The sequence below is a fragment of the Heterodontus francisci genome, chromosome 7 (genome assembly GCF_036365525.1).
Source record: "Heterodontus francisci isolate sHetFra1 chromosome 7, sHetFra1.hap1, whole genome shotgun sequence".
Classification (NCBI taxonomy): domain Eukaryota; kingdom Metazoa; phylum Chordata; class Chondrichthyes; order Heterodontiformes; family Heterodontidae; genus Heterodontus; species Heterodontus francisci.
In genome coordinates this window covers 132,961,023-132,984,608 of record NC_090377.1, presented here as the reverse complement: position 1 = coordinate 132,984,608, position 23,586 = coordinate 132,961,023, and the positions used below count along the sequence as shown (strand labels likewise).

Sequence of the window (23,586 nt, the reverse complement as noted above, 5' to 3'; positions counted from 1 at the left end):
TCCAGCTGCCCGATGAGCTGTACCCCAGTGAGAGTTGCTGTCTTGGGAGGGTTGGGGAGGGAGCAGGGTGATAAAAGAACGGGAGAAAGGCAATGTAGAGATTGTGTGCTGTTGGTCCTGACATTTAATGTTTGTTTTCACCCTAGAACCCCATGCACTTTGGTGAATCGGAGTGTGACTCCTCAGAGGCTGAGTGCTCTGATGCCACTGTCCGCAGAGGGAAGGCCTGCGGTTCATCCACCTGGTGAGGGAGGTGACAGGCAAAACCACCTGGAGAGAAAGAATACGGAAAAAAACACACACAAAGACTATCTAGACTTCCCGTGGGAACATACTGCAATAACACAAAGACTCGGATACTCTTCGATGTTCTGCAGCATTCTGTGATGAAGTAATTGTAGAGTTCACTACCATTTCAATCAAGTATGGCAGGGATCCACTTTGTTGAATAATGTAGTTAGTGTAACATTAACATTTTATTTTTGTTTGACACTTCATACTGTATAAATGCCGACTATCTATGAGAGGTGGAAGTGCAAAGAAGATGGACAAGGCATCGCAAGTCTTAATCGTTTTTTTGCATGGAGTGTAAGGCTCAGGGCAACCATGGATCAATACTAGGCTGCTTTGCTACTCCGACCCAAGACTGACTGGCAAGTGTACCTGATAAAGGGAGACCAAAGTGAGCGACAGTTCATTGGAGAGCCCTTCGACTGGTGCTATTCAATGAAGAAGAAGAGGAAGCAATGAAGACCTGCATACTTCAGACGTAAACACTAACTGTCGGGATGTCCTGCTCAACCCAATGGCAAATGGACCCTGGGATTGGAAGGATGCACCAAGCACTGTGGGAAACACAGTTTGCCAGCGGTGCTCAGTGTTGCTGAAGGATGGAGGTGGACGGGTGGGCAACTTGTTAATCTAGTGATTCAGGCAAGAGGGGGTGAACAGGCAGTTGTTAGTCTAGTGATCCAGTCAAGGGCTTCCCAGTGCGAGGTACAATATCTCTAAATTGGGTGGCGCAGTGGTTAGCACTGCAGCCTCACAGCTCCAGCAACCCGGGTTTGGTTCTGGGTACTGCCTGTGTGGAGTTTGCAAGTTCTCTCTGTGACCACGTGGGTTTCCTCCAGGTGCTCCGGTTTCCTCCCACAGCAAAAGACTTGCAGGTTGATAGGTAAATTGGTCATGGTAAATTGCCCCTAGTGTATGTAGGTGGGAGGAGAATTGAGGGAAGGTGGGGATGCGGTAGGGAATATGGGATTAAGGTAGGATTAGTATAAATGGGCAGTTGTTGGTCAGCACAGACTCAGTGGGCTGAAGGGCCTGTTTCAGTGCTGTATCTCTCTATGACTATGACTCTAAACTACCTGATGCCATACTTGAACCTGTTCAGCCATTCAGTCAGACCATGGCTGATCTGTACCTCAATCTACCCACGCATTGCTCCACATCTCTTCATACCCAACAGAAATCTATGAAAGCTCCAGTTGAGCCAGCATCCACAACCCTCTGGGGGAAGAGAATTCCAGATTTCCACTACCCTTTGTGTGGAAAAGTGCTTCCTGATTTCACCCCTGAACAGCTCTAATTTTAATTTTGGAAAGCTGAAACAAAAACAGAAAAAGCTGGAAATACTCGGCAGGTCAGGCAGCTTCTGCGAGCTTCCGAGCAGAATGTGTTGGAAAGCACCGCCCGCCCTGCCCCTCCCCTATCCCTCCCACAGTGTGCCAAGCAACGACAGACACAACCAGGCCCACAGTCTGGTCTCTCACTCGGACTGAACCAAAGTAAGGTGGGAGAGGGTGGGTTTAGGAGTCAGTCTAGTTGTTTTAAATAACACGACCATGTCTGTTAAACGTCGAACGGGCAGAGTGGAGCTGCTACTTCCTGCGTATACCCTCCACCTTTCTGATGGCTGAAACGTTCTCTGCCATGTAGCCTGGCACTGCTGTGCTAACAGATGACGAGTTACTCTGTGACAGGAACCTTCCAAACCAAGACATCCATTTGCCATTGATTGGTGCTGCCTCTGTGCCCGCCCCCAAACCCACAGTACTGGATTCGTCCCGTCATTATTTTATTCAGTGAAAACGTCAGTCACTTGAAATGCCTCTCCTTGCAGAGTCGGACCAAACAGCACTCACTTCATCCGGCATGTCACCTCATGAGCATCGGAACATCACAGAATGAAGCCGGACCTCCCAGCCGCCGCTCGCCAGCAATCAGGGACGACAACATTATTATTTTGACCTTGTTTTTAAGGGCGGGAGAATCACAAGACATCGTCCTGGCTTCTCTACATGAAGGGGGGAAAAAACAGTATCAACTGATCATCGCTGTTTCAGCGCAGGTTTCAGTACGAGACAAATCACTGTTTCGATGCAGGATTCAATGCGAGATACGTTGCTGTCTCAAGGCAGAGTTACATCACTGTATCGCCCACCGCAGGGTTCAGAACGAGATACATCACTGTTCCAGTGCAGGATACATTGTTATGTTGTGCAAATGTTGAAATCTCCAGAGACAGACGATCCCTTTCAGGCTTTTACTCTGCCATTTATCTTCCATTTTATTGAAGTGTTATTTAGATCCCTGACATTGGCTGGTTAAGGCAGTGAGTACTCACCCGTACAGGCTAGCAGGTCACAGGTACAATCTCCTGTCTCTGCTGTGAGATGATTTTGTTAGGAGATCTACAGGTAACCTCAGTGTCCTTGGACTACAGAGGGGGATAATTAGCCAGCACTCCTGTTGGAAAGTGGACATGTGTGGATGGCGGATCAGAATCTGATCAGGCACGTCTGTGATACTCCGTTGGTAGAAGATTCTGCCATTACTTCCTGTTTATAAATGGAGAAAGGCTTCCTGGGCTAGGTACCAGAGGGCACTGTGCCCATGAGGTGTCAGGGCTCCCAGCAGGAAAACGGGCAGGAGTAAGTTGGTAGGCAAAAAGATTTCAGATGTGGGCAGGTGGTCATGGCACGGCTGTGACTATCTAACCACCACTCACAACTTCCATTCTCCCCCCACTACAGACTGTCCGTATCATTGCCCTAAAATTTGTCAGCATGGTGAGCTTGGCTTGCCTTCCACAAGGAAAACAGGCTCATTCACAGGAACATGAAACAGATCCCACGGAGAATTTGAGAGGCTCCAATTGGATCCAGGCAGCATTGTACATCATGCATATAAAGCCCCCAGAACCCCTTGATTAGATTCCATGCTGTAATTCACTCCTGGATATGTTATTCTATGTATAAATCACACAATTAGATTCCCGCCTGTAACTCACTCCCATATAACTGTTCCTGTACCTTTAAACCATGTGAAAGGTGTGCCCTGGGATTTTCCTGTTCCTCCCAGTGTCGACTGGGTGAGTGAATATTTCCCATCAGTGCCTCTGAGCTGTAGGCTGTATGTCACAGATTAACCCTTGCACTACTAGATTCCAGAAATAACTCAATCACCAATTCCAGGAACGCCAATCAATTCCACAGTAAACCTGCACTTGTTGCGTTGTGAAACAGGTGTGGATCAGCCCAGGTGGCCATAGATACTTCAGATGCACAGTTTATCTGGATGAAGCATGCTGACAAGGCAAGGGCACCTCTTCTCTCACACTGCCTGTGGAGTCAGCACACTCCACAGCACTGCATAGAAGGTGGCCATTCAGCTGTTTGAAAGAGATATCCAGTTTGGAGCACTGCCTGCTCTTTCCCTGGACCCCTCCAATTTTGTTTTCCCCTTTCAATCATATATCCAATTCTCTATTGAGAGTGAGACTCGCCTCAGTAAAATAGCAAAACCAGCCATGTTGGAAAAGCCTGAATCGGACGCTGATACTCTGGATAGTTCCACTCTTCTCATGTTTGTTTACAATCTGTAGAAGTGTAGGCTCTTAATCACCCTCACTGTAAATTTTAGCACAAATGTAGTTTTATGAAGGAAGGGTCATTACTGCAGAAGCAGTATCAGATCAATTTAAATTATTCCTTTGGTTCTGTAGCTGGACTACATCAGATTCCTTAAGTTATCGTTGAGATTTTGATTTTTTTTTTTCTGTAGATCAGAATTTTGTTTACTCCCAGAAGGATCTTTAATCTTTGTTTTATTTTCTCAGTTCGCGTTGCGATTGACCATTCTAGCAGTGGGATTGCACCAAGCCGTGAAGTGTCGGAGGAGTGGTTGGGAGGTTGTGGGGGGAGAGTTTGCGAGAGCGAGAAAGATGTTAAATGCAATTGTTGGATCAGTCTTGTGGGAACAGTGCACACGTACCTCATTTTCAGCGGCCCTGTTTGTCATTCCAGAATATAGAGCAAACTTTGAAGGAACAGGTTTGACAATTTTTTTTAAGTGTTACTGACAAGGATATGGCAATCCTTTCCTCATCTCGGGCCGACGAACTCCAGCACAATCTATTTTATTGATGCTGCTCAGAACTTTCCTTTCTTGTTCCACCTAAGCTCCCCCTCTGACACAATCTTCCTCTTTCCCTGTGCCCTCACCAGGCTGAAATCAGGACTCATCTCTCCATCTCTTAATTCAATTGTTACCAGGACCTCAGATCTGTGGCACTTAATAGTTACCAGCTGTAGTTGGACATATTGTCGGAGGTTTCAACACACGGCCTCCTGCCTCCAACCGCAATTGGTCCCCTGCCCCGTCCATTCGTGTGATATCCACCTTCCCACAGATTGAATGATTCTTAACTGTTTGTTAAACAGCCCTTTCTCATTATCTCCAATATTTTTATAACTAATACTCAAGTATTCAAAGAAAATGGAATGAGCACGGCTTTTATTTTATAATACCCTGTATGATTTCTCTCCTGGAGCTTTCTGATGTTCTGCTGAAGGGTCACTGACCTGAAACGTTAACTCTGTTCCTCTCTCCACAGATGCTGCCAGACCTGCTGAGCATTTCCAGCACTTTGTTTTTATTTCAGATTTCCAGCATCTGCAGTATTTTGGCTCTAGTTTTAATTCCTGATGGGTTGGCGACCCTGGTGGAACTGCTCACGTTCGTCTTTGCTTCCTCCTGATCATGGCTTTTCAACACTCAAACTCATCCTGTATCAAATTATTCTGTTCTCCCCATATTGAACCACACAGGGCTCCTGTACCACAGGCCTCAACTTCAGTTTCTCAGCTTAAAACATTCAGAAACCACCAGCAGTGTAGGTCCAGTTCATTCGCTTTTAAGACTCAAGTTTTTAAAAAGTCAAATTTACTCCCAGAAGGACCTTTCTCAGTTCCCATTGTGATTGACCATTCTAGGAGTGGGATTGTATCAAGCCATGAAGCTGAACTGAAGTGTTGCAGGGGTGGTTGGCAGGTTGTGGAGGGAGAGTATGAGAGAGAGACACAGAGCCTGCGGCCCATGCCTGAAGCTTCACCAAATACGACGACTTAAATGCTGTTGGGCATCACAAATGCTTACACCCCTATTCTTTCTCATTTGCACAACCAGATTGCTGACATCAAGATACTGCACCACTCTCTCTGTACCCAACACTCTGTTGCCCTCTCACTCTCTGCCTCATTCTTCCCCTGCCCCACTCTCTCCCCCATCCTACTCCATCCCTCCCTGTTCCACTCTCTTCCCCCATCCCACTCTCACTGCTGCCCTCTCTCCCTCTGTCCTGCTCCACTCTCTTTATCCTGCTCTCAATGTCTCACTCACACTCGAAGGGCAGAATTTTCGGGCTTCGCTGAGGTTGGGCACAGAGACAGACAGGACCTGACAGTGCCGGCATGCCAGTTTCTCAACACTGTTCTCGGCGCTGCCACTTTAGGGGAGGTAGGAGCAGGCAGCCAATTAGGCTCACTAAGAACCTGGTTAAGGGCAGTTAAAGGAGGCCGACTAGGATTTTCCAGTCGGCCTCCAGTTTTCCAACCTGATGTGGACAGTTTAACCGCCTGGAGGCAGGCACTCAGCAACAGGCATACAGGCCCTCCCAAAGGCTGCCCTCTAGAGGGTATCACCCCCTGGCTGCTTTTTCTCATTTTTAATTAACATTTTTTTTAAGTGGTGAAAGGAGCCTCCTTGTTGAAGCACCCTCTCAGTTACTTACCCTTTATTGTAGCCTGCTGCTCCCCCCAACTGGAAGGCCTCTAATTGACCCACCAGCTTCAAGAATCTGCCTGCCGCCCTTATTTGGATAGGGAAATGGTCTCCACACCAATTAAGGGGGCGCCTCTAAAAATCCCAGGTCGTGACTGTTTCGCCCCAGGGGCGGGTTCGGAACCTGGTAATATTCCCACTCTTTCCCACCCTCAAAGCAAAAATGCAGCCCTCGCACTTTGTCCCGCTCTGTGTCTCTCCCACAATCTCTCTCAGCCCCACCTTAATTCACTCTCTGCCCTATCCCTTCTATTTCTGCACCACTGTCACTCACTCTGCCTCATACCATCTATTTTTGGCCCAACTTGTCTGATTTCCTGCCCCACCCAATAGGACAGATCTGATTTTCACTGAATTCTTCAAATGGGACAGGCACTTTGGATGGAATTTCAATGTGACCCCTTTGCAGTTTCAGACAATTCTCCAATCCAAACCACATGTTCCTCAATCACTCCACAAACAGAAATACAGGACCTTATCAAGTACCAGCTCAATAAAGTTAGAAAAAGACATCCACTTAAATCATTTCCAACAAATACACTGTGTGTCAGCATAGTGATATGACAATCTGCAGACAAGAGGCTAAACCAAGTTTTTCACCACCCCTGCCCCGCCACAAGACTTTCGATGACATAAATCAGACCTTGCTGCTGTAGTGAAGGAGAATCCTGTTTGCTTTATATTAACTGGTTTGGTGTTGTTTAGAGTGGGACCCACTGTATTGCTAAACTGGCTGCCTGAGCCTCAGCTATCAGACAAGCAAGGGTCATTTTCAGCCAACTCAGCAGTACTGCTCAGCTTATAGTATTACGGTGAACAGGATTCTGAATGTAGGACAAGCAGGGCCTCTGCTTAACGCATGGAGCAGTGAGAGTTCTTGTTAAACTGCTGCTCTCAAGGCTGATTTCTGATCTTGTGCTTGGTTTCGGAATTGTTTTGTGTGCTTTCTATCCTCCTGGTGAGCACTGTGACAACGAGCTGTTGGAAGTAGCAGGTTGAAGTAGAGATTATATTTGGATTGCAGTTTGTATTACTGCAAAGCTTGCAAACATCTATCCTGGTGAGCCCTGTAGCACCAAAACTTGGGTATCCCACCTAAAGTTTAAACCACATTTCCCATTAATTTCCCAATGTCTCAAGTCGCTGATCTTGTTCTGATTTAGGATTTATCAACCAAACATCTATATTACTAAGGATATAGGAACAGGCCCATTGAAACCCTCAAGCCTATTCCACCATTCAATTCGAACATGGCTGATCTGTACCTCTGCTCCACTGTCTCGCTCCGTACTTGTCCCACCCTGTATCAATCCATGCCCAAGATTTGCCTTTATTCCATATTCTTTGATCCCCTTACCGAACCAAAATCTTTCGATCTCCATCTGAAATTGTTAATTGGCCACAGCCTTTTAGGCGGAGAGAGAAACTGCCCTTTCCAAACCTCCACAAAATTCAAACTGGGAAAAGGAGGCAATAAGAAATATAAACACAAATTAGGCAGAGTTGTCAGGGGCCCTGGGGGAAGTTTGGACATTCTCTATTACATACATCAGTAAAAATTAATGGAAGTTTTAAAAAAAAACTTGATTTGCATTCCAAAGCACCACATCTGACTTTCCTTTAATGTTTTTTGTTGAACCAACCACAAGCCCTCCTGTGGGTGCAGTTATGAACAATCCCTTGGAGTTGGGACAGTATTGTAGCTACTTTTGTATTAAATTTTGAGGTCCACCTGGCACCATGGACTCTGGACCATTTCATCCGTTCCCCTCCGCACACTGAGGGCGAGTTGCTCTGGCTCAATCTTCCCCACCTCAGTGACTTCCTGACAATAAGAGAGCTGATTGTTTGACTGTGATTGTGGCAACCAGTGTACAGTGATGGGGATCAGAGAAAGTATAACAGCAAAAAAAAATGCATGGAATAAAAAGCCAGTGTACTGTATGAGATTGTGTGGTCTTCTGCACTTGCATTGCGTGACGGAATGCATACACAGGGTCACTACAGGATCATCTAAATCTAGGGGCATCACACAAAATGCCACCTTAATCTGGGGAGGTTGTCACACAGGGCCATCCTAATCTGGAGCTCACACACAGTTACTCTAATCTGGGAGGGAAATCACACGGGATCCCCTTAATCAGATTTGGGGGCATATTGTCACACACAGGGTCTCCCTAACCTAGGGAGGGAGGGGTTACACAAAGGTCACCCTAATCACACAAAAGATGTCTCAGAAGTGTGTACATCTACCTATTCTTGTGACATCAGCTGGCTTTAGGTCACGCAACTAGGATTCGGGCCCAAAGACAGGTCCTTAATCTTAAAACAAAGAAAATGTACTTCTCTGAAATGTGAATGTGTAGACAATGGGATTGGACTCAGCTTCAAGCATTCGGCCACAAGAAATGGAAAATGTCAACCAGTGCAGTAGGTTCTTCTGTTACTGGAGCTGAGACACAGAGGTGGTATAATGCAGTGGAAGGTTTACTCTGTATCTATGCTGTACTTGCTCTGGGAGAGTTTGATGGGGCAATGTAGAGGGAGCTTTACTCTATCATAAAATGTGCCTCGCCTCTCTCCATTTCAGAAGCAGCCTCTGATTGCACCATGTAACATTGTCCCCATTTCAAACACCGGATAGATACCCTTCTGGCTGAGTTTTGTGCTCCCTTGCCCAGTATGTTTGTGATGTCTGACAGAAAAGACCCCTCATCAATCTTTAACTGTGGCGTCACCAGTTGTTAGGTGAGCCTGTTTTATACACGCATTTCATAAGCCACCATCATTACAAACTCAGGCTCAAGAAATAAAGAACGCAGATGGATAACAGGTATATTGAAATAATTTATTGAGGTTTTCAAATTGTGCCTCACTTGTTTAAAGAAGTCACATATGAAATTTAAACAAAATGAGTTCCACTTATAGTGGAGAAAACACAAACATGCAATGTAAACACTCCTTTGATAAAGCCAAAGTCTTGTCAAGATACCCAGGCAAAGTGTAGACAAGCTTCATTTGTTCTCCATAACCTTCAGTTTACAGTATCTAGTCTCAATAGTAAATATTCACAATATATGCAGCAGTGTTTTTTGTGTGTATAAAAGCTTAACAACTGCCATCAATGGTTACAAATCCCAGAGGAATCCACTTAAAAAGTATATTAAAACCCACTTACACCTGAACACAGTATACTAATTACAACTCCCCATCTTCAGGCACATATACTGTGATTATACTGCAATTATCAATCTTAGATTAATGCAATGGCTTTGTAGTTGGCAGCACCTTGCTTACTCGGCCTGGCTGTGACTAACTCTCCAGGCCAGCAGTGAGCTGTGCAGGTGTGTACTTATATGCACAAATCTGCTCCCAGACCTTCAATGCTAAAACGTGACAAGTGCACAGTGGGGTGGCTTGCAGACTCAAATTATTTAATTAAGTTTCCATGTAAGCTTTTATAGATATGTAAAGAACAGTCCAATATACTCACCTCAGCACTGTTCAAACTTGTTCTGAATTCACATTGGATTTAATGGTGCAGAGCTGAAGTCGAGTGAAACTGCCCTGCCATTGGAGGGGTGGTGGAAGTGGGGTGTCTCATCTCACTCCCCTTCAGAGTCAGTCCACAGCAAGACTGATGCTTCTGCATTAGAGACTTCCTTGATAATGTGGGGTATACATGGTGTCCAATTGAAAGATGGGTTAGTTGTAGCTTTCCCCAGTTGCGGGACAGCACACGTGCAAGTGATCAATGCTTTCATCACATTAAAAAATTTTTTTATTGGAATTCAAAAATTACTGATTGTTGTTTAACGCAAGTACCAGTAGTATGGAGTACATGCAGTCTGTTCTCAGTTGAAAGAATACTATCCCTTGGAACAGCCATTCATCTATCACTGTATAGAACATCTCATTGCGACAACAGGTTCACATCTGTACATTTTATATTTCAAAGACTTTGACCCACTTGTCTCCTTTCACTGAGGCAGGAAGAGCCACTATCTTTGAAACAACACCAAGCTAAACTTGTATTCCAAACAGGGAATAATCGGCATGTTGCATGCCAATTGGCACAGGAACTATTCAGTTAATACATTCATACATTTATCCAACTAGTTCAAGGCGATTATAGAGGATTAAAAAAAAAAAATCATCATGCAACTGAGGGGCTGTCAAACTCGTTTGGATGTAGACAAGTATTGCTCAGTATTGGACACTAAAATACTGGTGATGCCATCTTTCAGATGATATGTTAAACAGAGACATTCTGCCTCTTTAAGTGGCAGAATCCACAATATTCTTCAAAGAGGAGCAGGGAAGTTCTGATGCCCTGGCTGGCATTTGACCCTCAACCGAGCTCACTGAAACAGATCATCAATTTGCGCAATATTGTACACAAATTGGCTACCATGGTTGCAGACATAACAACAGTGATGTACTTGTTGGGACATCCTGAGGATGAGAAAGGCACTGTAATAAATACAAGTGCATCCTTTCTTTAAAATCTTTTACATCTTTGCGTTTTAATAACTGCATTTAAAGGAAGATACAATGGGAATAATTGAAGCTCCAGTCACTATTTTACATGGCTGTTATTAAGGCCACACCATTGAGACACTGTCCACATGCCACCTCCACTACGAACAGAAGATGCACAATAAGATACAATGGGGCAAATGGCAGTGACCATAATTCAGTTTGATTTACTGTAGTTATGGAACAGGACAAAGATAGACCAAGAGTAAAAGTATTGAATTGGGGAAAGGCCAATTTTACTAAGCCGAGATGTGATTTAGCAAAAGTGGACTGGAAACAGCTACTTGAAGGTAAATCAGTGTCAGAGCACTGCGAGGCATTCAAGGAGACAGTGAGAGTTCAGAACAAATATGTTGCCACAAAGAAAAAGCATGGGACTCCCAGACCTAGAGTCCCCTGGATGTCAAAGAGCATACAGGGTAGAATAAGGCAAAAAAAAAAGGAAGCTTATGCCAGATACTTTGAGCTCAATATTATAGAAAGTCTCAAGTACAGAAAGCATAGGGGTAAAATTAAAAAGAAATTAGGAAAACAAAGAGAGGTCACGAAAAATTACTGGCAACTAAAAATCTAAGAAAACTCAAAAGTATTTTATAACTACATAAAGAGCAAGAGGAAAGAGATGGGCCTATTAGAGACCAAACAGGCAACCTTGTGTGGAGCAGCAGACATGGGCATGGTTCCTCATGAATACTTTGCATCTGTCTTCACAAAAGAAGGGGATGATGCAGACATTGTAGTTAAGGAGGAATATGAAATATTGGTGGGATAAACATAGAGAGAGAAATTAAGTGGTTTAGCATCTTTGAAAATAGATAAACTGCCAGGCCCAGATGAAATGTATCCCAGTCTTTTCAGAAGTTAGGGATAAAATGGAAGAAATAGCAGAGACTCTGACTGTCATTTTTCAATCTTCTCTGACTACAGTTGGGATGCTGTAGGACTGCTAACGTTTTACCATTTCTTATAAAGGGAGAAAGGGATAAACTGAGTAATTATAGGCCAGTCAGCCTAACACCGTTGGTGGACAAATTATTGGAAAAAAATGAGGGATAGCATCAATCATTTAGAAAGGCACAGATCAAGGCAGTCTGCATGGCTTTAAGGAAAGATCATGTCTGAGTAACTTGATTAATTTTTTTGAGGAGGTAACAAGGAGGGTAGCCTGTTTGATGCAGTTTACATGACTTTTATCAAGGTCCCACATGGCAGACTGGTCAGGAAAGTAAAAGCCCACGGGAACGTGACAAGTTGAATCCAAAATCGGCTCAGTGGCAGGAAGCAAAGATTAAGAGTTGACAGATGTTTTTGTGAACGGAAAGCTGTTTCCAGTGAGGTTCGACAGAGTTCAGAACTAGGTCCCTTGCCTTTTGTGGTATAAATCAATGATTTAGACTTAAACGAAGGGGGCGTGATTAAGAGGTTTGCGTGTGATACAAAAATTGTCCATGAGGTTGATAGAGAGGAAGAAAGTTGAAAAATGCAATGGATTGGTTGAGTGGACAGAAAGGTAACTAACAGAATTCAATCTGGATAAGTGTGAGGAACGGAGGGATGTTGGAGTTCATGTCCACCGATCCCTGAAGGCAGAAGGGCAGGTAGATAAGATAGTTAAGGTGGCATATGAAATCCTTTCCTTTATTCACTAAGTCATAGGAATACAAGAGCTGGAAGGTTATGCTAGAACTGTATAAAACACAGGTTAGGCCACAGCTGGAAAACTGCGTGCATTTCTAGATGCCGCATTACAGGAAGGATGTGTTTGCACTAGAGAGGGCACAGGGGAGATTTATGAGGACGTTGCCACAAGTGGAGAATTTTAGCTATGAGGAAAGATTGGATAGGTTGAGGTTGTTTTCTTTGGATTAAAGGAGGCCAAGTGGAGATTTAATTGAGGTATATAAAATTTTGAGAGGCCTAGATAGTTGATAGGAAGGAGCTATTTCCATTAACAGAAAAGTCAATAACCTAGGGGCAGATTTAAAGTAATTGGTAGATGGATTAGGTGGGAGCTGAGGAGAATTTTTTTTCACCCAAAGGGTGGTGAGGATCTGGAACTCACTGCCTGAAAGGGTGGTAGAGAAAGAAAGACAGACAGACAAGAGTTGAATTTATATAGCGCTTTTCACAACCACCAGAAGTCTCAAAGCACTTTACAGTCAATGAAGCAAAGGCCTGCTCAGGTCTGCAAATGAGACCCGACCCCAACAGAACCCCATCCGCCCCCAAACCGGCCCGGGTCCTTCAGTTTTTTCCCTCACCCGACCATCAGTTAACCTACCTTCCGTTTTTCACTTTGTTCCTTACCCGCACAAGCTTTAAAAAACTGTAACAAAACCAAATTTAAAGTCCAAAAAGTAAATTAACATTAGAGTCACTTACCAGAGGTGGTGGTAGTGAGTCCCCGATCCGGCCCGATCTGACCCGAGCCCAAATGCCGGACCCGGAAATGTGACCCGTCCCAAACCCGACACATGTCGTCGGGTCCGGGTCGGGTAGCAGGCCTTTACAATGAAGTACTTTTGAAGTGTAGTCACTGTTGTAATGGAGGAAATCATCATATCTTAAAAAAAACACGAAGTGCCATAACCTACAAGGCTATGGACCCAGAGCTGGAAAGTGAGATTAGATGCGAGTTGTTTTTCATCTAGTACAGACGCAATGGACAGAATGGCCTCCTGCACAGCAAATTTCCGTGATTCTATGATTTAATGCATTAACACAATCAACACAGATAATATTTATTTTTAAAAGGGATACAACTGACTGCAAGATAGGTCACTGAGTGACCACAGCACCGTGGGCCACTATCATGAGATAGTTCATTTTCTGGAAATCACACCTTGTGGCAGCGTAGCTTAGGTGCTCTTGCCCTTGCTCAGAAGATTTGAGAGTTTAAGCATCACAGCAGAAGTCTGACCCTCCAATATAGAACAATCATAGAATCTTACAGCATAGAAGGACGAATAGACCATTATGCCCGTACCAGCTGAGTTATCCAATTAATCCCAATCCCCTACTCATTCCCCATAGCCCTGTACTGAGAGAGGGAGCTGCAACGTCAGATTGATAAGACAGGTAGTTCTATAATTGTTAATCCCCTCACCCCCACGAAGTGCAAAATGAACATTCCAGTCAATTTTAATTAAATTGGAGAACATCTGTCATTTCTATTGGTATCAACGAAACTATGGTCATTTCAAGGAATAAAATACCTTTCCAAACAAAACGAATGCTATCTTTACACGTGCTGTTAAAATTAGGTCCTGGTAAAGATCCCATGGTAAGCACTAAACAGGAAGTTCTCCCTCAAGTACCACCACCAAAAACGCATTGGACCAGATTCTACATAGAGAATAAAGGTGAGACTAACAGTGTTCACCGGTATTATGGAGTAAATCTGACAGCAAGTTCCAAAGTATGGACACATGCAGTTGAACAGGGAAATCTAGAGATTTTGGTTCAAATTACTTGGTTCGGCAACTGGCTGCTCTACAACAGTACTTTACCGATAGACGTGGTATTGCAATTAATGCAAGGGAGAGAAGTTGCAGTAATTATCCACAGTGGCGCAGTGGTTAGCACCGCAGCCTCACAGCTCCAGCGACCCGGGTTCAATTCTGGGTACTGCCTGTATGGAGTTTGCAAGTTCTCCCTGTGTCTGCATGGGTTTCCTCCCACAAGCCAAAAGACTTGCAGGTTGGTAGGTAAATTGGTCATTATAAATTGCCCCTAGTATAGGTAGGTGGTAGGGAAATATAGGGACAGGTGGGGATGTGGTAGGAATATGGGATTAGTGTAGGATTAGTATAAATGGGTGGTTGATGGTCGGCACAGACTCGGTGGGCCGAAGGGCCTGTTTCAGTGCTGTATCTCTTTAAAAAAAAAATGGTAGACAAAGGTTAGGACTGGTGCAATCAGAAACAAGTGCATTTTAATGGCATGATTGGTCATAATTATTGCCAAACAACCTCTTTGGCCCTGAAAATTTAAATTTACAAGTGTGGAGTCTCATTCCTTCAGAATTTAACTTTTTTGTTTACTTATACTGCCTGCCTCTTATCTCTCTCTCTTAATCCCATCTGTATTTCCCAATCTTTATTTTGTTTTCAATCAAATTTATACTCACTCCTTGGTTTAGACTCTGCGCGTCTCATTGATTGATCTGATTGGTTAATAGCCTGTTTCTTGCCCTGCTTACACATGGCACAGCTACACTGTAGAGGACACCACACTTGATCAGATACTCGATTTCAGCAAGTCGCTGCTCTAAAGCCTGCAAAACCTCTACGGGCAGCTGTCATCGTAGTGAATAATGAGTACCCTCCTTCGTCACTGATCACAAAATCCAGGCCAACATAAGTGGGCATTTGCTGTTTCAAGGATCTTGCTGTGTTCAAAATGCCATGTTTTCTTCCATAACTACCATTGCATTTCAAACTACAGAAGAAGCAAAAATGCTTGTGAAATGTGTTAACGTTCACTATAAATGCATTTATATAAAAACCCTTTTCCTGTATTATCTTTTACAATGCAAGCGCCTCCCTCACCTTGACCTTTGCCCCAAGAGCAGTAGCAATTTTGTGGGAACACCATCATCTCCGATTCACACACTATCCTGACTTGGACATAGATCGCTGGTCCTTCACTGTCATTGGGTCACTATTCCTAGAAGTTCCAACCTGACATCTAATTATAACCTAACCCGCCTGGTGTGAATTGATGGGAACAACTTGACTTCCTGTTTTACACCATGCCAGATTTTATTTTCCAGTGAAGTAAATGAAAAGTAAAATTGGGCACCCAATCTAATTAGAGTGGCTGGTTTGGTTAAACTAAACCTCCATTGTGGGAGCACCAGCACTATATGGACTGCAGTGGTTCAAGAAAAGGTCAAACCACCACCTTTTTCAAGAGCAACTAGGCATGGCAACATCTAACTTTATTGGACATGCATCCCATGATCAAAAAATGTAACAAGCCCCCAACATCAGAACACGCAGCTAATTTTCCGGACTCGCAGCACATCAGACACAGGAATCACCTGGGTTTTAATAATATTCCTGAAATTCTACCTATGGAAATCAACATGACTGCTTGAACTTTAAGACTTCTGAAGAAAAGTTAAGACAGGTATGAAATGCATTCAGCATCTACAGGGTGCGACCAAGGAAAATAAAGAAAGCGGGGGATGCAGGGAGCTCTCAGGCAGTGGTCATGCAGTAATCCTGTTAAACGGTGAAAGTGGGAGGGTGTGGGTGCCTGTCTAATCAGAGAAGGCAGGGTTGCAGACACCAAGAAGGATAAGAGTGGCAGTGACATGGCAAGACTGTCAACTCCAAGCTACACATCACCCTGACTTGGACATGTACTGCTGTTAACTCACAGCATGTCTGGAAGGACCTTTCACAGGTACAGTAGCACAGGGGTCGAATTCAATGAGACAGCAAAATTCAAACAGACGCCTTCTGCAGCAAATAAATGGTATGGTGCTTTTCAAAGCTCCTTTTGTAATTCACGGTACTGAAGCTCCTCTGCAATTACTTGGCGGTGGGCGGGGGGGGGGTGGTTGTTGGCAATTCTTAGTTTTCCTCCCCCTGCATCCACCACTACCTCCGCCTTCCCACCCACCCGCCCCCACCAACCATTGCCTTAAGTTTCCCATTTTTCACATCTATTTCTGCTGATCATCTGCTGGCTTCTCACCAGCCTCCTCCCTGTGTATGTTGGTTATCATCTTTAAACCATGTTTTTTTTAAAAATTGTGTAGACTATATTAACAGCTGGTCAGAGGATTAATGTCCTCATTTATTCTGGACTATATGGGCACATTCACCTGTTTTGAGGCCAGTGCCTCAAAGCCAAGTCCTGTTCACAGACATTTCTAACGTTCACACAATTCTTGTTGGTTTGGGATTCCCTCACACATGACCTGGATTGTGAAACCACAATTCAAACATTTACTATAATTAAAGTCTTGTTAAATAATGCAAAGAAAATCATTCCTTTTTGGTTTACAGGCTTCATTTGCTCAAAGCGCACATTTTTGAATTGTTTTAGATTCTCATATGGCCCCCTTCATGGCACCGTGAATAACTGAGGCAGTTTCGAGGCACTGGGAACCCACCCAGTGAGGTGTTGTCGCTAATCTGGCCGCAGACTGTAGCTGCTGGTTCTCCCGGCTGTGGGCAAGCACTGCAATGTCTCAACACTACTACAGCTGGAAGGCTGGACAGAAAAAGTGTTTTTATGATCTCAGGGCATTCTAAAGCACTTTATAACCAAGGAAGTACTTCTGATGTGTAGTCACTGTTGAAATGTAGGAAAGATTAGACCCGAGGACCCTTTAGCCCTGGGAGAACAGGTCGCATCTGCAATTTGCACCTGGACTGATCTGCATTATCTGAAGAGACATCATGCAAAAGCAGCCTCCTCTGCCATTTTATTAAAAATGCTTAATTCATACTGAAGGATAATTAGATTTATTTGCAAACAAAAATAGAGTAGTTTTAATTTTTTTTTAAATTAAGTGAAAATATTTTAATGGGTCAGGGACAAGCAACATCCACGATTCTGACCAGCTGAGAACTTACTAGGTTTAAAACGAAAATAAATACCTAAGTTTGCCTCGGTGTTCACAGCCACATTACAGTTCCTTTTAATTACCTGTAAAGCAAGACAATCACCCACTCAGAATTGACTGTCTGCTTCTGCGTCACTAGAAATTATCAAGTATCTGACGTCATTTATGAATGCAGAATTAACTGGTGAGCACCTACCAGCTTGGAGAGATGCAGCTACAGTCACCTGGGTGGGTTTAACCTGAATGGGTAGCTTGTGGGCAGTGCTTTGAACACTGTGGCTCGGTTCAGATTCTACTGAACAGGATACAAATAAAACTCCAGATTTTAGAAAGATTGTTTCTTCAGAATAAGACCATTTCATACAATAATAAAATTATAAATCACAGACGGGTTAGCATCGGTCACCTCCTTTTCCAGTCGTTGTCTAAATGCCCATTTTTGACCTTTCCACCCAACTGCAGGTGCTGGTGACTATAGTGCTTGATGAGAGCTCCAGGGACAAGTGCTACCATGGCAATGGCCAGCAGTTTCATGAGGATGGACCATGAAAACAGGTTATCCAGTGAAGAGATCTCAGACAGGATGCAGCCGGTCTGCACACAGATGAAGTTATAGGGAAGAAGACCTGAAAAGAGGAAAGAAACTATTTGAAGCATTTCTGTTATTAAAAATTAACAAATGCTTAAAATACACTTCTCCCTTGCTAAAAATCTGATTTTTTCCTGGGGTACAGTTGCACAGGTACAAGAACCCCCTCAGATACCAGAAAATGTGAAGGGTGAGGCTATAGGCTCTGACACAAAGAGCAGGACAGATGCAAGCTTGAACCTTTCCTCATCTGACACTCACAAATAAAGGCGAATGGATAACAAGCAGGAGCAGGAACTATGACTGTAAAGCCTCCTCTGTCCTATCAAACATAGGGCAGGTACAGCCGGAGTTAGATAGAATGAAGAGCCCCCCACCCCTTCAATCATGCTGTCTTAACAAGATTACTAATATGCTGCAGCCAACAGAAGGATTTCAAGTACAAAATTAACTTCACAAATCCTATTTATCGGATACAATGAACACTTTTTTTTTGTAAAACATTTGTTCTTAGGACATGAGAGAGGACGGTAAGGATGCTTTGATTGCCTGTTCCTCGTTGTCCTGAGGTAGGGTAACGGGCCTTCTCCTTAAACTGCTGCAGTAGGGAATTCCAGGATATTGACAGAAGAACAATGAATGAACAGCGAAATATGTCCAAATCAGCGCGTTTGAGAGGATCTTAAGAGGTGATGGCAATTCTGTGGCATTGCTGCTGTTGTCTTTGTTGGTGAGAGGGCGAAGTACTATTAAAGTACGCTTGGCAAGTTGCTGGTTGGGATTATCTGCTGGGAAGTGTAAGGTAACAAAAGCAGGTGCCAATGGGAGAGGAATTAGTGTAGTACAGGAAGGGGCTTCAATGGGAGAGTTAGAGTAATAGGAGGAGGGGCTTTGATGGGAGAGCAAAGGGATTACATGTTTGGGCTTCGCTGGGAGAAAAAGGGGGTTAGATGGATGGGCTTTGATAATCTAAATGACCTTTTCCCAATGTAACAATATAAAAAGCTTTAGTTAGGAATCATGGCTTACCGATAACAATGGAGAAGAAGAAATAGGCAAGAGGAACGTTGAGGATGGGAGACGTGATGTTTAGGAACCAGTTTGGAGTCATGGGGAAAAATCTGAGGAACAAGAGGAAGAAAAAGAGACTGCTCCTATTCTCCTGCACCTGTCAATATAAAATCAGGGATAAACAGACACCATTAGGACTTTTAACATGAGAGAGAAAGACTTAAATTTATATAAAAACAAGAAATGCTGGAACCACTCAGCAGCGCTGGCAGCATCTGTGGAAAGAGAAGCAGAGTTAACGTTTCGGGTCAGTGACCCTTCTTTGGAACTCCAGTTCCGAAGAAGGGTCACTGACCCGAAACGTTAACTCTGCTTCTCTTTCCACAGATGCTGCCAGACCTGCTGAGTGGTTCCAGCATTTCTTGTTTTTATTTCAGATTTCCAACATCCGCAGTATTTTGCCTTTACTTAAATTTATATAGTGCTTTTCTCGACCACTGGACATCTCAAAGTGCTTTATAGCCAATGAAGTACTTTTGAAGTGTATAATGTAGGAAACATGGCAGTCAATTTGTGCACAGCAAGCTCCCACAAACAACAATGTGATAATGACCAGATAATTTTTTTTGTGAAGTCGATTGAGGCATCAACATTGTTCAGGACACCTGGGATACCTCCCAGCTCTTCTTCGAAATAGTGCCATGGGATCTTTTGCATCCCAAGTAGGCAGATGGGGCCTTGGTTTAACATCTCATTCGAAAGATAGCACCTCTGACAGTGTAGCATTCCCTCAGTACTGCACTGGAGTGTCAGCCTTGGATTTTGTGCTCAAGTGGACTTGAGCCCGGAACCTTATGACTCAAAGGTGAGAATACTGCCAACTCAGTCATGGCTGACACTTGTAACATGCAAAAAAAAAAAAATCAGCACATGCAAATTAACAGTCAATATCACTGCCGGAATCAATGTTTCTCATCCTGTGCACTGCACCAGCCCCTTGAATAAGTTTTAAATGAATACTGATGGAAAACTAATGAAAGCAAAAAGTTTTTGATAACTAACTAATAGATTACATCTCTCAATCAGATGCTGTGTAATCGGAAGCTGAGTTAAGCACCAATTCATGAGTCTCTACCCTGCTAGATGTCTCACTCCTTTTATACACAAACTAAAAAATCATAAGTTCCACTGTAAGATAGTTTGCTATGTAGACGTTTTTAATGACATTCTTTAACATGGTCTGAGATAATTTGAAACCCTTTGCCTATGACTGTTCAGGCTGCTCCATTTGTCTCTACTGGCCGGAGGAGAGTTCACGGAGATGGTTTCAAGCAAAGGATCAGATGGTCACGCCAACAGGAAGTTAAGCTTTTCCCAGAGTGCACACAGTAAGTGAAAGCGCCCTACTGAAATAGGACCATTAGTCCTGCAGATTCCTCCATCCACGCGCACCGTTCCTTCTTAAGACCAAGTATCCGGCCCTGCCTAGAAATCTACAATCGCGGCATGACTGATATCAGAAGCCGACTATGTAAGGAAAGAGCGTGAGAATTCTCTATTTTAAAAAAGGGAAATTAGCAAGGCTGAAGCGAGAATAGACATTAGGATTCCTTTTCTCCTTGAAGCAGATGATAATCGCACCCACTTAATCACCCTATTTCAACAAATCCCAACTGAAAGGTGGTGGCTTAGTGGTATTGTCAATGGGCTAGCAATCCAGAGACCCAGGCTGATGCTCTGGGGACATGGGTTCAAATCCCACCATAGCAGAAGGTGGACCACCCGGCATCGACCTAGGCACTGGAAATGACAACGGCAAACCCAGCCCTGTTGACCTTGCAAAGTCCTCCTTACTGACATCTGGGGGCGTGTGCCAAAGTTGGGAGGGCTGTCCCACAGACTAGTCAAGCAACAGCCTGACATAGTCAAACTCACTGAATCATACCTTACAGACAATGTCCCAGACACTGCCATCACCATCCCCAGGTATGTCCTGTCCCAGCAGCAGGACAGACCCAGCAGAGGTGTCGGCTTAAGTGATATACAGTCAGGAGGGAGTTGCCCTGAGAGTCCTCAACATTGACTCCAGACCCCATAATGTCTCATGGCATCAAGTCAAACATGGGCAAGGAAACCTCCTGCTAATTACCACCTACCACCCTCCCACAGCTGATGAATCTACTCATTCATGTTGATCACCACTTGGAGGAAGCATTGAGGGTGGCAAGTGCGCAGATGTCCATCACCAAGAGTGGCTCAGTAGCACCTCCACTGACTGAGCTGGCCGAGTCCTAAAGGACATAGCTGCTGGACTGGGTATGCGTAGGTGGTGAGGGAACCAACAAGAGGGAAAAACATACTTGACCTCGTCCTCACCCATCTGCCTGCTGCAGATGAATCTGTCATTGACAGCATTGGTAGCAGTGACCACTGCACAGTCCTTGTGGAGACGATGTCCTGCCTTCACATTAAGGATACCCTCCAACATGTGTGGCACTACCACCGTGCTAAATGGGATAGATTTTGAACAAATCTAGCAATGCAAAACTGGGCATCCATGAGGCGCTGTGGGCCATCAGCAGCAGCAGAATTGTATTCAACCATAATCTGTAATGTCGTGGCCCGGCATATCCCCCATTCTACTGTTGCCATCAAGCTTTGAGACCAACCCTGGTTCAATGAAGAGTGCAGGAGGGTATGCCAGGAGCAGCACCTGGCATACCTCAAAATGAGGAGTCAACCTGGTGAAGCTACAACACGTGTGCCAAACAGCATAGGCAGCATGCAACAGACAGAGCTAAGTGATCACATAACCAATGGATCAGATCTCAGCTCTTCAGTCCTGCCACATCCAGTCATGAATGGTTAAATAACTAACTGGAGGAGGTGGCTCCACAAATATCCCATCCTCAATGATGGGGGAGCCCAGCACATCAGTGCAAAAGATAAGGCTGAAGCATTTGCAACAATCTTCAGTCAGAAGTGCCGAGTTGATGATCCATCTCAGCCTCCTCCTGAAGTCCCCAGCATCACAGATGCCAGACTTCAGCCAATTTGATTCACTCCGCATGATATCAAGTAACAATTGAAGGCACTGGATACTGCAAAGACTATGGGCCCTGACAATAGTACTGAAGACCTGTGCTCCAGAACTTGCCACGCCGCTAGCAAAGCTGTTGCAGTACAGCTACAACACTGTCATCGACCCGGCAATGTGGAAAATTGCCCAGGTATGTCCTGTACACAAAAGGTCCCACCCAGCCAATTACCACCTCATCAGTCTACTCTCAATCATCAGTAAAGTGATGGAAGGTGTCATCGACAGTGCTATCAAGCAGCACTTACTTAGCAATAACCTGTTCAGTGACGCTCAGTTTGGGTTCCGCCAGGGCCACTCAGCTTCTGACTTCATTACAGCCTTGGCTCAAACATGGACAAAAGAGCTGAACTCAAGAGGTGAGGTGAGAGTGACTGCCCTTGACATCAAGGCAGCATTTGACAGAGTATGACATCAAGGAGCCCTAGTAAAACTGAAGTCACAAAAAGCAGGACAAACTCAATCCAGCCAATTACCATTACATCTTTTACTCTCGATCATCAGCAAAGTGATGGAATGTGTCATCGACAGTGCCATCAAGCGGCACGTAAACAGCAATAACCTGCTCGCTGACGCTGAATTTGGGTTCCGCCAGGGCCATTCGGCTCCTGAGCTCATTACAGCCATGGTCCAAACATGAACAAAAGAGCTGAACTCAAGAGGTGAGGTGAGGGTGACTGCCCTTGATATCAAGGCAGCAATTGACCGAGTGTGGCATCAAGAAACCCTAGTCGAATTGAAATCAATTTGGGACTCAAGGGGAAAACTCTCCGCTGATTGGAGTCATACCTAGCACAAAGAAAGATGGTTGTGATTGTTGGAGGCTAAGCATCTCAGCCCCAGGACATTGTTACAGGAGTTCTTCAGGGTAGTGTCCTAGGCTCAACCATCTTCATCTGCTTCATCAACGACCTACCCTCCATCATAAATTCAGAAGTGGGGATGTTCGCTGATGATTTTACTATAGTCAGTATCATTCGCACCTCCTCAGATACTGTAGCAGTCTGTGTCCATATGCAGCAATACTCGGACAACATTCAGGCTTGGGCTGATAAGCGGCAAGTAATATTCGTGCCACACAAGTGCCAGGTAACGACAATCTCCAATAAGAGAGAATCTAATCATTTCGCCTTGACATTCAATGGCATTACCATTGCTGAATCCCGCACTAACATCCTGGGGGTTACCATTGACTGGAAACTGAAGTGCAGCAGCCACATAAATACCATGGTTACAAGAGCAGGTCAGAGGCAGGGAAATCTGCAGCAAGTAACCCACCCCCTGACTCCCCAAAGCCTGTCCACCATCTACAACGTGCAAGTCAGGAGTGTGACGGAATTGTCTCCACTTGCCTGCTTGAGTTCAGCTCCAACACCACTCAGGAAGCACGACACCATCCTGGACAAAACTGCCTGCTTGATCAGCACCCTGTCCAACACCTTAAACATTCACTCCCTCCACCACCAATGCACAGTGGCAGCAGTGTGTACCATATACAAGATGCACTGCAGCAACTCACCATGCCAACTTCGAGAGCACCTATAAAAACTGGCGACCTTTACCACCCAGAAGAACATGGGCAGCAGACGCACGGGAACACAATGGTCTCCAGTAAATTTTCCCACCACCATGAGACTGACTGGC

At 44.5% G+C, this 23,586-nt stretch overlaps 2 protein-coding genes across 5 annotated transcripts in view; one reads left to right on the top strand and one right to left on the bottom strand.

Annotated features, from left to right (window-relative positions):
* LOC137372331 (mitogen-activated protein kinase kinase kinase 13-like) overlaps positions 1 to 9,601 on the top strand; it is a 388,553-nt gene extending 378,952 nt beyond the window's left edge. For all 3 annotated transcript variants that reach the window (XM_068036186.1, XM_068036183.1, XM_068036185.1), the window contains exon 14: positions 147 to 9,601. In XM_068036186.1, the coding sequence (XP_067892287.1) occupies positions 147 to 248 (102 nt within the window). In that variant the 3' untranslated portion in view covers positions 249 to 9,601. The remainder of the gene's footprint in view (positions 1 to 146) is intronic.
* Positions 8,951 to 23,586, bottom strand: part of LOC137372332 (transmembrane protein 41A-like) — a 34,521-nt gene continuing 19,885 nt past the window's right edge. For both annotated transcript variants that reach the window (XM_068036187.1, XM_068036188.1), the window contains 2 exons: positions 18,864 to 19,002; positions 8,951 to 17,871 (listed from right to left, as the gene is read on the bottom strand). In XM_068036187.1, the coding sequence (XP_067892288.1) occupies positions 17,648 to 17,871; positions 18,864 to 19,002 (363 nt within the window). In that variant the 3' untranslated portion in view covers positions 8,951 to 17,647. The remainder of the gene's footprint in view (positions 17,872 to 18,863; positions 19,003 to 23,586) is intronic.